The 15020-nt window shown below is 40.9% G+C and overlaps 1 protein-coding gene across 1 annotated transcript in view; it reads left to right on the top strand.

Annotated features, from left to right (window-relative positions):
• The window catches only part of DNAAF10 (dynein axonemal assembly factor 10), a 108555-nt gene that overhangs the window by 71494 nt on the left and 22041 nt on the right, over positions 1–15020 (top strand). Inside the window, 3 exon segments of the mRNA XM_044264115.1 lie at positions 13699–13996; positions 13999–14057; positions 14133–14592. Of these exon segments, the coding sequence (XP_044120050.1) occupies positions 13699–13996; positions 13999–14057; positions 14133–14592 (817 nt within the window).

Genomic DNA, 15020 nt, shown 5'->3' with positions numbered 1-15020 from the left:
ACATAAAATACCCAGCAAAGAAAAAGAGAATTATTAACTGTAGCAGAACAGATGTGCAGTATGCAATTGTTTTGCTATAAATAGTATTTTATATAGTTATAATTAAAATGCTGAATTTGCCTAATCAAAATGAAGCTGGAACTATTGGAAGGGTAGTGTGTGAAGTATTTGGGGTAGGAGATAGATGGGAGGGATATGTGTATGTGAGAGCTAAATCTTCCTCTTATGTGGTGGGAAATTAGTGGATAATGCCTACAGCTTTAAACAGAAGAGAAGGCAATTTTGGAATGTTATTTAGAGACCTATAGGGAAATACTGAATATTAGTTGAAAAGTCTAAATGGTCATCTGTATGTAAAAGGACACAGAGAATGAGGGCAGCGTAGCACCTCTATGTTTTCATAGCAGAAGTTGTAGCACCAATTAGCTGTTTAAGCTTTATTTTTCAAATAAACTTTCAAAGTAAGTTTAAGCTTAACTTAGTTTAAAAATAATACAGATGCAGTTATACCCAACAACATGGATTAGCAAAAATGTGTTCGGTGAAGCAAGTCAGGCACGAAAAAGATCTCAAACTAATCCAGGTTGTTAGAGTCACAGTAGTGGCTCCCTCTGTGTGTGTGGTAGGGTAGGAGGGAGATGGCTGGAAGGCAGGCCACAGAGGAGTCCCGGAGACCGTCTGGGTGCTAGTTACTTGGGTGATTACTCGGGGAAAATTCATCAAGCTGTGAACATTTATGACTTACCTACTTTCTTTAGGTAGACTGTACTTAATAGACTATCCTCCAAATATAGGTAATTACACTTGTAGATTACCATGTCATTATTCACTGAGATGTCTGTAACAACATCTTCAAGCCCATGGGAAAATAATGTGCAGAAAAGTTTACTCATTTGGTACCTTTTACTACCTTCTAGAGTAGACTGATAATTAAGCCCATATTTGGATTTTGTGGACAAATTTTTATGCAGACCTTTGATTATTACTTGATATGAAACTTTATATAAAAGCAGGGGTTGGCAAATAGAGTGGGTCAGATCCTTCCCATGGCCTGTATTGTGTCTTTGAGCTTAGAACAGTTTACGTTTTTTTAAAGTGTTAAAGTGAGAGAAAGGGGCACCTGTGGGAGGCTTAGTCAGTTCAGCATCTGCCTTTGGCTCAGTTCATGATCTCTGGGTCCTGGGATTGAGCCCTTGCTCGGCAGGGAGTCTGCTGCTCCTCTTCCCTTTGCACCTCCTCCTGCTCGAGTTCTCTCTGTAATAAATAAAATCTTTTAAAAAACAAAAAAAGCGGGAGAAGGAAATGCCAAGAGAAATTACATGTGGCCTACAAAGCCTCAAATACTCTGTGGCCCTTTTAAGTTTGCCAACCATTGTCCTAGAACACAGGAAAATGCCCATTATCCTGGAAGAAGCCATGAAAATTCTAACTAGAGGTAGGTAGTACAGGTTTAAAAACAAAAACAATAAAAAAAGCCAATTTCTGAGAATAAAGTGTAGTGTATTTTTTAAATTTTAATTTTGGTTCAAGTGGTTAGACTAGTAAAGTTTTCAGACATGGTTAAGCTTGATTTGTTCCTATCTGTTGCAGGTTGTAGGTGGCCTAGATATCCACAAAAAGATGGTGGTAGATGTGTGACTCTTTTTAAAAGAGTACCACCCAACACTTTTGCTTTCTTCTCCATCTCTGAAGATCTGCTCAAGACGTCCAGCAATGCTCTCTGTGTATTTAAATGGAAGTATTTTTCTCTGTGAAGCCACATTTTCCAACACGAGCCTCATGAAGCCAACTAAGTGTTATTGAACTCTTATTCTCTCAATAACTCAGTGTAGCACTTTAAAGTCTGAAGGACAGCAGCATGAAAAGAGCATATCAATGTGGTGAAGAAAGGGAAGGGGTTGGCTTTTTAATTTATTTTTCTTCATCTTTTATAACGAGAAAGTATCTATATATACATATGTAAATATTTATATATAGATATATGTAGCTTTCTATATGTGTAGTAGGTTGGCTTTAATTTAATCTACTTGATTCAGAAACAAAATGATAGAGTACAAAAGTGCCAAGCAGAACATAAAACATCCTTACTTTTATTTCACACAGTTTTATATATAGATAGAAAATTGTACAATTTGAGCCGGGTGTTAGGCCAGCTATTTTCCTTTTCCTGTGCTTTCTCCTTTGAGAGATTGACAAAGCATTTGTTAACGTCCTATTATTTACCTGAATTACATTTTTGTAACAAAGGAGTTTGTAATTTTATTTATACCTATGAAGATATTTCCAGGGACTATGTCTCATTGCTGAGCAGCTTTTACTACATCCCTGCTTGAGGAGAAAGTGTAGTGCAGTGCTCCTGCCAAGAGCTCATTCTTGTGTTCATATAGTCACTGCACAGAGCTTGTGGCTGCTTCGTTGTTATTTCTTAACTAGGAGCCATTACATTTAGTAAGTGTCCCTGAATCAACCTAAGTTATCAGTTGTGGAAAGGCCAGAAGCCATTTGAGGCAATCACGATTTTCTTTAGACATTTCTTAATAATACCTGATGGAATCATGTACTAAAGATATCCATTCATTTCAGTATGTGGGTAAACAGTTTGTCATTAAACTTACCTTTGACCCGTAAATTACCCTTGTTTCAAAAGACTTGCAGCTCATCTAAAAATTGGTGATACTTAATGCGCATGTGTATATCTGAACACCCACATATATTTGTGACTTAAATGGAAAAGTCTTACTAGTTTTGATGCCACAGAAGAGCAAAATTTTATCTCAGTTTATACCTTTTGAATGTCTTTACCACAAGGCATAGAGAGTGCATGATGGTTTTCTTTCTTGATTTGCCCATATTTGTAATGGATGCTAACTTACTAAATGTGTGATATAAAAGTAGCCTATCATGTTCCACCACTAGATATTATCCCTTCCCTTTTCTGCAAAGGTACTATTGGCTGGAAGAAAACGTTTTGGTTAGCTTTCTAGGAAAGTAGTCTTCCCCTGTATAGTTTTTCTAGAAAAATGGTTTTATAATCATAAGTGGAAAAGGGCAGGTTGAATCAAGGTAAACGAATCTAAAATTGGGCACACCTGCCTGCCATCGCTGTTCCTTCAACTGAGTGCTGCACATCATGGGCTCTGTCTGTGAGAGAAAAATCCCGGTGCTTGGTGTCCTTGCATGACATGGAGTTTTGCATGTAGATCAATTTAAAATGTACCTCTTGTTTACATAATTTGCATAATTTTAAAAGATAATGTTGCCAAACTTTGGAAATGTTAATGTTCAAACTGAAAATCTCCACTACATGTAACTTTCTTCCTCTGGATCAGTACGTGGCTTATAATCCCAGCCAGTGGTTTGATCTGTTCCAGTGTCAACTGCCATGTGCTCTGCTTCAAGGGGGAACTAGTCTTTTGTGAATTTTTTGTACATAAGTATTTGTTACAAATATTTTAGCAAATGCTTTCTATTTCTCTTGCTTGTGCATATCTTGGCTGGCGTTACAGAAAAATAGTGCAAACATTATTTCCTTACTGGGGAACGAGGGTTTTTTTTTCCTTTCCCTTTTTTTTTTTTTTTTTTTAGTGTGGGTGGGGGAGGGGTTTATGTTGAATGTTTAGTTTTTCTTCTGCATGAAATGTCATTTTGTGGGATCTTTAGAAAACTTCATACTGTATGAATAAGAAAATAAAATATTTGAAACTTGCCTGTGTGTGTTCATAATTGTCTTTGCTGGGCTTCCATAGCCACGAGAGTATTTTTTTCCTATGAGGTAGTCTTTTTTCCCTTCTTTTGGATTTTTTAAAAAAAAACCTGATAAACTGATGTTTGATATTTGACTATAAGCCATAAGTAAAGATAGATCTGCTTTATCACTAGTTAAAAACACAAATCATTACAACCTACTAACTCACTGCTTTACTCCTCACTCTTCCTCTGCTTCCCACTGCCTTTGCCTCCTGTGGTTCCTGGAGTTTTGGGCCTGCTGCTGCTGCGGGCCTTTGTACCGTCTCCCCCACGAGACCTCACAGCTAATGCCACCAGGTCTGTTCAGGTGTGTGCTGGCCACAGGATGTAAACATATCGCTGCATCTGCATCTCCTTTATCTTTATCTCCACTCTTTACTTCCTCAGAGCATTTTTCTCTTTGCTGACAGAATTTAGGTATTTTTGCACATCTGTCTTCCTTGATTATTGAAATAAAATGAAAACTCCACAAGAACAGTGATTTTTTTTCTGCCCCTTATCCACCAACAGCCTCAATTGTCCAGAATTCTACCTACCTCTTAGTGTTTGCTAAAATTAAGTACTTTAAAGATTAATACTTACATTAAATACTTACCAAATGAGTATTTGAATATGCAGACACTAGTTAAAACAAGCTCTTACATTTGCAGAATTTTATAATTTTCCTGTAAAAACATTCTTTTACCATATTTTACCTTTACCGAAACATTGGTAAGGTCGGCCTACTTTCATCGAATGCTTATTTGAAAAATAGAATTCTTTCCTCACATCAACTTTGTGATGTCTTTAATTTTATAAACTACAAAAGAGGTAAAAAGATTAGCCTTTGTTCACAACAGTAATTCCAAACTACTGCTTCTAAAAAGCCCACATACCACTCAGTATTAAGGGTCAGGATTCAGAGTGATTTTGTAAGCTGACTGTTTTAATTACACTCCATAGACAAGAAATGTTTATAAATTTATAAAGGTTATAAATAAATTCATATAGGACTGTTTAAACAAGTTTCAATAGAATTATAAACTATGTAAATCTTTTATTTAAAATGAAGTGACAAATTATAATTAATGTATAAGTACAATAATGATAATAAATTCAGGCAGGGGAATTATCCTCAAGTTGCTTCATGTGAATATTATCAAACCTTTCTGTTGATGCTTCTGGCTGAGAATAGAAGAAGCGATGGAGGCTTAACGTGACTGAAAAGTTCTTCGTGTGGTTTCTCATAAGCATGTGCAGAGGGCAAGGGCTTTTTCTCTAGAGTCCAAAGACAAAAGGTATCTGATTTGAAATCAGAATCGATCTGCTGCTCTGCTAGCCACAGCTCGGATATTGCCATAAACCTTTGATGGAGGATTTCCTGCAGAGGAAAAGAAACACATCTATACAAATATATACTCACATAAATAGAAAACACATGATAGGTGGTCTACAACTAAAGAGCACATTTTCCACTGGATCGCTCTTAAATCAACAGAAGAACCATAAATCATACCCACATATTCTCCAAAAATATTTTACATCCTAAGAGTCAAAGGCACAGACTTATCTAAATATTTCAAAAAAGAAGCTAGTCAGTCAGATCTGGGCACTGATGGAAAATCCCATTTAGAGCAAACTACTACAATCCTATAACTGGTACCAGAAGTTACTGACTTTGCTGCACAGTTTGAAAAACAGGACTGGGGCCTCTGGGTGGCTCAGTAGGTTGGATGTCTGATTCTTGATTTTGGCTCAGGTCATGACCCCAGGGCCATCAGATAGAGCCCTGCCTTGGGGTCGGCCCTCAGTGCAGAGTCTGCTTAAGATTCTCTCCCCCTTTCCAGTTGCTCATGCTTGCTCACCCTCAAAATTTAAAACAAAAAACAAGACGAAGTGCATCAATTAAGTTGACTGATGGTGATCAGCAGCTCTCTTTTCGTTGAAGCCTAAAACACACTGCCCGCTATTCTGGAATGGCTTTTCACTGCACCTCAGGGGAACAAAGGAAAGATTTAAGCACTATAACCCAATAAATTCTTTACTCTAGCAGACTGATGAAATCTAAGCAAAAATATTCCTTTTTTCTTTAGGTCCACATTTGCCAACCTCTAAGAGTTTCTACTTGAGGTCTTTAACATTATGCTTAATTTGAGCTGATGTGCAAACGGGGTTTGAGTTCTAAATTCCCTATTATAATCATACATTATTATTACCCAGGATGAGGTTGCAAATGGCAGTTCTTGCCATCTTGATGTTTTGGAAAGAGCCAAGGATATGAACTTTCCTGCAAGAGAATGTGAGACAAGTTAGCAACAAAAGCATTTCCTTAACTAAATCCCATGATCCAGAAACTCTGGAAAATCACAATACATGTTCTTAAATAAAAATGGTGGTGATGGTAGCACAACTCTTAAATACACCAAAAATAATTTTGAAGAATTCTATGGTATGTGTATTATAGCCCAATAAAAACTACAAAAAAACAATTTTAAGAAATGAATTTTTTAAGATTCTTGGCTAATAATGGCTACCACCAAGTGAGTGATTTTTATGTGCTAGGGCTTTATGTGTTCTCATTTAATCTTCACATGAGTTTTATTAAGGTAGGTGGTATTCACATTTTATAAATGAGGAAAGAAATTTTACAAGTAAAAAAATAAACACACCTGCCCATCATTACACAATGGCAGAGCTGGTATTAAGTACCCAGAAATGGAAGTAACATTGCACTTAATTAAAGCATCTGGATTTCAACTGCAAAGCTTTCTCAAGGTTATCTGAATTTCTTTGCTACTCAGGATCATCCAGATCCTACAAAGGGAAATTCTTGGCTGACTGACTCAAGATGGATAATACAGTATTTGTCTTGTTGAGCCCATCTTCCAAAATGTCAGGAACTGACACCAAAACTGTCAGGGGAATATCACAGAACATTCAGTCATCCAGAGAGGCTCAGGCATGTTGAAATGGGGGCAAAACTGACACAGTCTGTTCAAGATGATCTAGATTTTCTTCCCCACTCTGTGTACAATCAGGCAACAACCCCTCGTAACTGGCAAAATTATGGTGGGGGGATGCGCGGTGTTGCTCCCTGGGAAAGGTAAAAGACCTGGTGTCTCGACCAGGGGTCCAGGCACAGCTGAAGTAGGAATGCCATGTTAAAACGGGCAACAGGAAGCAAATATCTGCACACTGGATGTTGAGACCTCCAGCTATCTTCCTTAACCAGGCTTCAAAGTCTTGCAGCAAAGAGCCTAGAGAATGCTTCTCTGTGGGAACCTGACCTGCTCAATAAAAAAGTCCAAAAGAGAAGCGGCCTGGGTGGCTCAGTCAGTCAAGCGTCTGCCTTCGGCTCGGTCATGATCCCCGGGTCCTGGGATTGAGCCCCATGTCTGGCTCTCTGCTCAGCAGGGAGTCTGCTCCTCATTCTCCCTCTACACTCTCCTCCTCTCTCTCAAATAAATAAATGAAATAAAAAAAATGATTTAAAGATGCATCAGAAACGGCCTGGCAATTACCCTAAGCGAAGCCTACGGTCAGCTGGCGTCCCCCACGCTCCAGACCCCATGAGCTCAGGACTTCTGGTCTGCTCTTTACTGCCTCCCTCTTGTACATGTGGCACACACACAGAGGATCTCCAGAATCTGACGGAAGCATCTACTACAAAAAACAGAGGCTACAACCAGCAAGGTGAAGAAAGAGAAATGGAGACCAGGGGGAAAAAGAATGAAACAGCAAAAACAAAATCACATCAGTAAGGTCAGAAAAGCTATTTTCATGCACCCATAAATCAAGCATACGGTATTAAGAATAGAGTTACAGAAAGGAATTCCAAATAGGAAGGGGGAAAGAAAAGCGAGACCAAAGTAATTCAAGAAAATTTCTGAAAATTAATAGACCCACACTAACACATAGCACTATGAAATTTCAGAACACACTGGATGAAGAGAATACAACTGCCAGCTAGGACGCTCGAAGAATCAGGTATAAAAATGGCATTGGACCTCTCAACAGCAACACTGAAAGCCTGGGTATAGCAATGTCTTCAAAATTCTCAATGGATGTCATTGAGAACATACAGAACAGAACTGTATAGTCGGCGAGGAGAGAGGACACCTTTGGAACTAGAAGTTCTTAAAAAATATTAGCTAAGCTAGTTCATGGACTATATGTGGCACCAAAATGAGGAGTACTCAGGGGTGGCAGGGTGGCAACTTGAGTGAAGGGGGTCAAACAGCACAAACTTCCAGTTAGAAAAGAAGTCCCGGGGATATAAGGTACAGCGTGTCATCTAGTCAATAACACCGTGCTACATGATGGAAAGTTGCTAAGAGTAAATCTTAAAAGTTTCACACACAAAATAACAAATTTGTATCTGTGGTGATGGGTGTTAACCAGACCTACTGTGGTGCTCATTTCGCAATCCATGAAATTTCAAATTAAAAAAGAAAAACAAAACAAAAGAACCTTAAGGAATACTCAGGGAAGAGAACCCAACAACCAAGGGATTCACACAGCGGAAGAGCACAGGTGAAAGGAGAACCTAGGCCGCCAACCGGGTGCCAGGCGAGAGGGTAGCAGTGCTTCTGAGGAAGCAGGCTCCAGGAGAGGCTGCTCAAACGTTTGATGCACCCAGATACACCGTGGGGAGATATGATGACATACAGCTTTTTACTCAATTGTACTGATAATTAGAAAGCACAAACGTGAGTAAGAATTTTTTCAAGTGAAAACAAAGTGGTAAAGGGCAGACAGAATAATCACAGAATCACAGTCATCACCCAGGCCGGCTGCCGACACACCGAGCGCTGACCCCGTGCACAGGTAAAGGGAACACCGGTCTCACAAAACCCACAGCGTACGGGGAGCTCAGGGACACGTGAGCAACCTGGCTGTCAGAAGGGCTGAGTACACGGGGTAGAAGTTGGGGGAGAGATGAAAAAAAGCTAAATTTTCATCTTTTATGGTAGAAAGTCAATGATGAAGAAAAAAAAGCTGGTATGTAAACATGGTATTTGAAAATCTGGAGATAGTTTTTTAAAATGACCTGGAGGAGGTGAAATTAGTTCCTCTGAGGAAGAGGAAATAGAGGTAGGTGGTAGAAATTTGGGGCTTGCTCAAGTATGTGTGTGTCTAACTTTGATAAAAACTCTTGACAGTGGCGCAGGAAAGATGAGGAACAGTGAGCTCGAATGAAGTGTGAGCAGTTTTGCTACCAAAACCACCAAAATGATGGGGCAGTGGCTGGGGTGGTATGGAGGTCTCGGGACACGCAGGCAACACTATTTCCTATTTGAAGCACTGAATACATTGGGGATAGCTTTTAGTTTCTTATCTTGCTCACATCATACTGTATTTTACCACCAGGTTATAAGCAACTCATCAAAACAACACCTATGTGTGCATACTAGTCCACATTATGGTTAACCACAATTAGTAAGTGGATGAATGTGTGGATTCCCAATTAGCCTATTTATACTGAACACTCAAGACAGTATACTCAAGTTCAAGTTGTATGTAATTCAATTTGGGGGAAAAAAACCCCGAAAAATACAAAAGTAATTCAATAATAGCCAGCATTATTCATAATAACCCAAACTGAAAACAGCCCAAACGTCCATCAAACCTGAATGGATAAACAAAATGCAATACCTTAGGAGAGTACTTGGCAGTAAAGAGAAATTACTGACATACCCAAGGAAATGGAGAAACTCAAAACAGCACGCTAATTAAAAGAAGCCATACCCCAAAAGCTGCATACTGTGTATTTCCATTTATATAAATTTCTAGAAAAGGTAAAACCAGGGCAGAAAGATCAGTGATTGCCTGGGACTGAGGTGGGATCAAAGGACTATAGATTTGGCCAAAACTCACTGAACAGGATACTAAATACGGTGATGTTTTTTGTATGTAAATCACACCACAGTAAAGCTGTTAAAAAAACCAGTTCGACTAGTAAATTTTATGTTAACACATCAATATACTTAGAATTTTTTTTCAAAGATTTATTTAACAGAGAGAGAGATCACAATTAGGCAGAGAGGCAGGCAGAGAGAGGGGGAAGCAGGCTTATACTTAGAATTTGATACATCATAGTATCTATAATTTGATTAGCACATCAATTGCATTTTTAGATTTCTACATTAGCAAAGGTTTTTAGGGCTACGTATGATACTAACAAATGTCGTATGCATTTCAAAATATTTTAAAATGTCTAGTGCAAAACAAGTTTTCTTCATGGCCCCCTCAGGTTCCCCTCTCAAAGATCAAAATTATAATAAATCTGTCTTCCAGTAACTGGGCATCAACATGGTATCATTGTTATCCCTCGAGTGTAAAAGAGAGTCTGAAATTTAGGTTCTAAAAAATGGTAAGCCCGAGTTTACAACCAAGTTAGTATGATTTTAAATATTATTTCTATGCTTAGCCGCAGGCATGTCCCTCCTCTTGTCAGTCACCTGCTTTGTCCCCCAACTTCATGGCATTATCTAATCTCCACACCATCTGCCAGCAACCCCAACCTGGCCCCGCAGCAGCTTCAACCCCCACGAGGGCTAATCCCAGCTTGACTTCCTGCACCCTTACTTTAAGCCTATATCATCTTCTTTCTGTTCACATAGAGCTGCTCCCAGGTTTTTCACCCAACGTGCAATACTCATTGTCCTTTTATGAAAGGCCTTTATATATAGTTTTAAAATATGTGTAAAACTATACACATATATTTCTTTCTTGAAAAGGAAAGTCACAATGGCATTAAAAAATCCACTCCTTGCTGTCTCCTATTGGTTTAGGAGTCCCCTCGGATAGTATTTAAATCTTCACCTGTCATGTAACTTCTTTTAATAGTAATTCTAAACATTTCCTTTATTATTTTTTTTCTTTAAGATTTTATTTATTTGAGAGGGAGAGACAGAGAGAAAGAATGAGCATGAAGAGGGGGAGGGGCAGAGGGAGAAGCAGGCAACCCGAACTGAAGGTGAACCCAACAGAAGGCGGGTTCCCAGCCCAAGGGAACCCAGCCGAAGGCGGACACTTAATCAACTGAGCCACCATGTGCCCTTTATTGTTCTTTATTGCTAACCAAGGAAAAACACTAGAATTCCCAAGATTTCCTCAGATAACTTAAACTGCTTTCGAGGTAACTATGTATTTCATTCAGAACCATATATTGACAAAGAGTCAGTAGCAATATTATGCATAAAGTACAAACTTTATGACTTCTTGAAACAAGCAGAAGGTCAAATATAAATCAGGACAATAATTTTTCCAAGATCAGATACTTACACATCAGCCAAAACTATCCGTGTCCGTGTCACATTCTCTATGGTGAATTTGGTTTTTCCTCCTTTGCCAGCGATTCTTCCTATTGCCCTTGACAGGTGGTCTCCCTTTAGGGGTTTCACTAAATGAGAGATCAAAGCCTCAGGAGACATGCAATTCCAGGATACCACCTGCTCTGTAATGAACTTTAATCACTACCTAAATTTCCCTACTAAAAGATACAAAAAATATATATTTTTAAAACTGGCTAATAATACAGGACAACTGATGCTATTAGAAAGCTAAGAGTCTCCAGCAAAACAAAGTCGGCAGTACAATAGTTAACAGGAAAAGACCACCTTATACTCACCATCTGTAATTTCAAAAGACTCTAGGAAGAGATCATCCAACCTAATGAGGGCAAGTGCGTCCTATAACATAAATATAAATGCTGTGAATTTAGCATTTATATACCTGAGAATAACTATTAAGTTAAAATTCACCAGACCTAGAAAACTCAATTTTTTAAAAAAGCCCAACCATTAAAACATTCGTATTAAGTGTGTGTGTTTTAAAAAATTTTATTTATTTGATAAAGAGAGCGCACACAAGTAGGGGGAGCAGCAGACAGAGGGAGAGGGGGAAGCAAGCTCCTCACAGAATGGGGAGACCAGTACGGGGTTCAATCCCAGGATTCTGGGATCAAGACCTGAGGTGAAGGCAATACTTAACCAACTGGGCCCCCCAGGTGCTCCTCATATTAAGTGTTTTTAAGCACCTATTTTAGATGTCATGAAATCACTTACCTCCACCTGAAACCCAAGAATAAAGGCTTTCACAAAATCAGCTGCTTTTGTCAGTGCACTAACATCCTTGGTTTCTTTACAAGTCTGTTTAAAAAAAAAAAAAGAAAGGAAAGAGGCACATATTATGACTGGAAATAAAAATATTCTAGTACAACACTAGGAGTGATCATCAGCTTATAATCGTCATCATATGCTGATGTTTCCCAAAGCACCAACTCCAGGACTAACTACCATGAATGGTTTAAGCAGGATCTTGTCCTTAAAGGCTTTAGTAGATAACTGCAGAAATAGCTGCTATTCATAAAATCTCAGCCACTAAAAGAGATAGGCACCGCAAAGGTGCTTCACACACAACAACTTCTGAAAGTTATGTAATACGTTAAGTTCTATATTTGAGAAAACTGAAGTACTGAAATGTGAAAAAGGCAGAGTTCTGAAACAGGTCTGATTCCAAAAGTACCATTTCCATTCTTCCACAAAGACTCCAATTTAGTTGAGGAGACCACATATTTGACAAATTTCTAACTACGCAAGGTTGTATAATATACATATAAAACTAGCTCCCAGTTCCAATCTTGTATGTGAACTTGGGAAAGTCCCATAGGTGCTCCAGGTCTTAAGTTTTCTCATTTGTAAAATAAAAAGGTCAGAGTGGGGGATCTTTTCAGGACTAACAAGACTCACCTGTTAGTGAACGACTTTGATGACTCTGACTAACCTACTCCTTTGACTCCATTTCCTCACTTCTAAACGGTGGGGATATGACTACTTCACAGGCCTGTCTGAAAGATTAAAATGACGTGGGGCATGCCAAAGCACCACTGTGTGCCTGGCATCCTGCAGTCCCAACAGGTGTGAGTGGAATCCAAATTGATGCCTCTGCGAGTCGTAAGACAGCCAAGCATAGTAAGAGTGTAGGCTCCGTAGAAAGGACTGAAACACACAGCAATCCTAAAGAAGAAAGCACTTGAGCCAGACTCCAAGGGATGCCTGGAAGCAAGGCTGGAAAACAGAGTATGCAGTAGAGGGCTTTCTTCAAACAGCAAAGTCCCCCACAGGTGTGGACATAAAAAGGTTCAAAGAGTTGGTCAGATGAACTTGGGACTTAGATCCCTACGTGAAAGGCAAGTTCAGGGACACCTGGGTGTCTCAGTTAAGTGGCTGCTTTCAGCTCAGGTCATGATTGCAGGGTCCTGGGATCCAGGCCCATATCCGGCTCCCTGCTCTGCTAAGAGCATCATAAAATACACGCACAGGCATAACCAATATTTTGGTTATGACCTTTTGTCCGCCTCATGAATTCAACTAGCATTTGTGCTGAAGCAGATTTTGAAGACATTCAAGAAGTTCAAACTCACTATACTACTTGAGAAAACTGCATTACGACCACTTAACAAAATAAGTCCCATTAAGGAAAGTCTATTCACGCTTTTCCACCCCTGTAGAAAAAAGATACCCTAATATATTGCGAAATGGTTGACATTCTCCTTACCCTAATTTCTACATTCCTCGACTTCAAGTTAAACCGTATCTGAAGTCCCAAATGTTCTACAATAGGAGTAAATATCTTCATCCAGTTCTCTTTTAATGGCGTGTATCTGTTAGCTGGGACTGGAATTTTCCTTGTTTCTTCTTTCCCACTCTACAATAAAAGAACACACAAGTCGGGAGATGGATCGAGGGATGGAGGTGGAGCTGTGAACTGACGGCTCTTCCACAAGAAGCTTTCTTTAACTGAAAAAATGAACTTCGTACAAGACAGTCACTTCTTTAAGGACGTCAGTGAAAAAGAGCCCCCGCACTTTCAACATCCCGCAGAGACCACCGGCTTGGCCCACCTTTGTCTCCGGTCCCTTTCCCGTCCCACGGTCCCCGCTAGTACCAGGAATCCATCCCCGGCGAGGGGAGGGAAAACGGGCCTCTTCGCGGGCCGGGCCTCCTCCGTGTCCATGCGGCCCGCGTCCCCGCCGTCCCCCGCGGCGGACAGCTGCTCAGCCTGCCGTTTCTTCGCCCGCCGGCCACCCTTGCGGGTGACTTGGGTGAAGCCGTCCTCGGCCCCCGCGCTCTGCGCCTCCATCTCCGTTTCCATGCCCGGTTATCTCCAGCTCCGACATGTGCTTCCGGCTCGAACGCGTGCGCCGCCGCACCGCGCAGGCGCGCGACGCAGGGTCCAGCGTCCGCCAACCAGCCCCAGGCCTCCGCCCCTTTTCCTAAGGAGTCCCACGCAGGGGACCTGAAGCAGGGTTTTGTGCATATGCTGGGGTAGGAAGGCGGGGACATCCTAATTTATGCCTGATTTCTGTGGTGCCCCTCTGGCTCCACCACTCACAGCCGAAGCAATTGCCATCTCCAATATGTGTATGTGGGAATGGTAGTAGGTAAACACGATGAGTATATTTGTGCTCTCAGTGAAGAACTATCGTCTTGACTTTCAGTAGCGCATCAGGCATTATCTGAGACAACTAAACCCAGCTCGCCAGGGCGAACAAGGCGACTACGGCAAGGGCGGGGGCGGGGGGAAGAAACTGTCGTTTATGTTTGGAGTTTGGTTTCCCGGTTAGTGTTTTGTCAGGCTTTGGATGTGCTGCTGGTTGGAGGGGAAACAGGCTGGACCATGTCGGCCTTCGAGAAACCTCAGATCATCGCCCATATCCAGAAGGGCCTCAACTACACGGTATTTGACTGTAAATGGGTGCCCTGCAGCGCCAAATTTGTGACCATGGGCAACTTCGCCCGGGGCACCGGCGTCATCCAACTGTACGAGATCCAGCACGGGGACCTAAAGCTGCTTCGGGAGGTGGGTGCCGGGCGAGACTGCCCAGGTCCAGGATCTGCCGTTGGTGAGGGGGCGAGTGCGGATCCGGGGGTGGGGGAAGTTTGCATTTCTTTTTGCCCCATCCTCCGTCCGGCGTCCGCCAAAAGCGCAGCTCGAGCTGCGCCGAACCAGCGAAGGTGATCGCAAACTGAGGAATACTTCGACGTAAAAGGCTTTGTGGTTCGAGTCCTGAATTCTCGGCTGGCCAGTGCATCTCCCTGCTGGCCCCTTCCTTCAGCCACTCTTCATTCCACCGCGAGGTCTCTGGGAAGTGACATTAAGACTTCGTATCGAAATTCGAGGTTCTAGGCTGTGGGCAGTTGTTTGTGGAGAGTCGATTTAAGTAATAATATAAATAGTAAATAGTAAAATATTCTTTCATACAAGCAGAGACAAGGCAGACTCCAGGA

The sequence above is a fragment of the Neovison vison genome, chromosome 8, assembly GCF_020171115.1.
Source record: "Neovison vison isolate M4711 chromosome 8, ASM_NN_V1, whole genome shotgun sequence".
Taxonomy (NCBI): domain Eukaryota; kingdom Metazoa; phylum Chordata; class Mammalia; order Carnivora; family Mustelidae; genus Neogale; species Neogale vison.
This window is presented reverse-complemented; position numbering and strand designations above follow the sequence as displayed.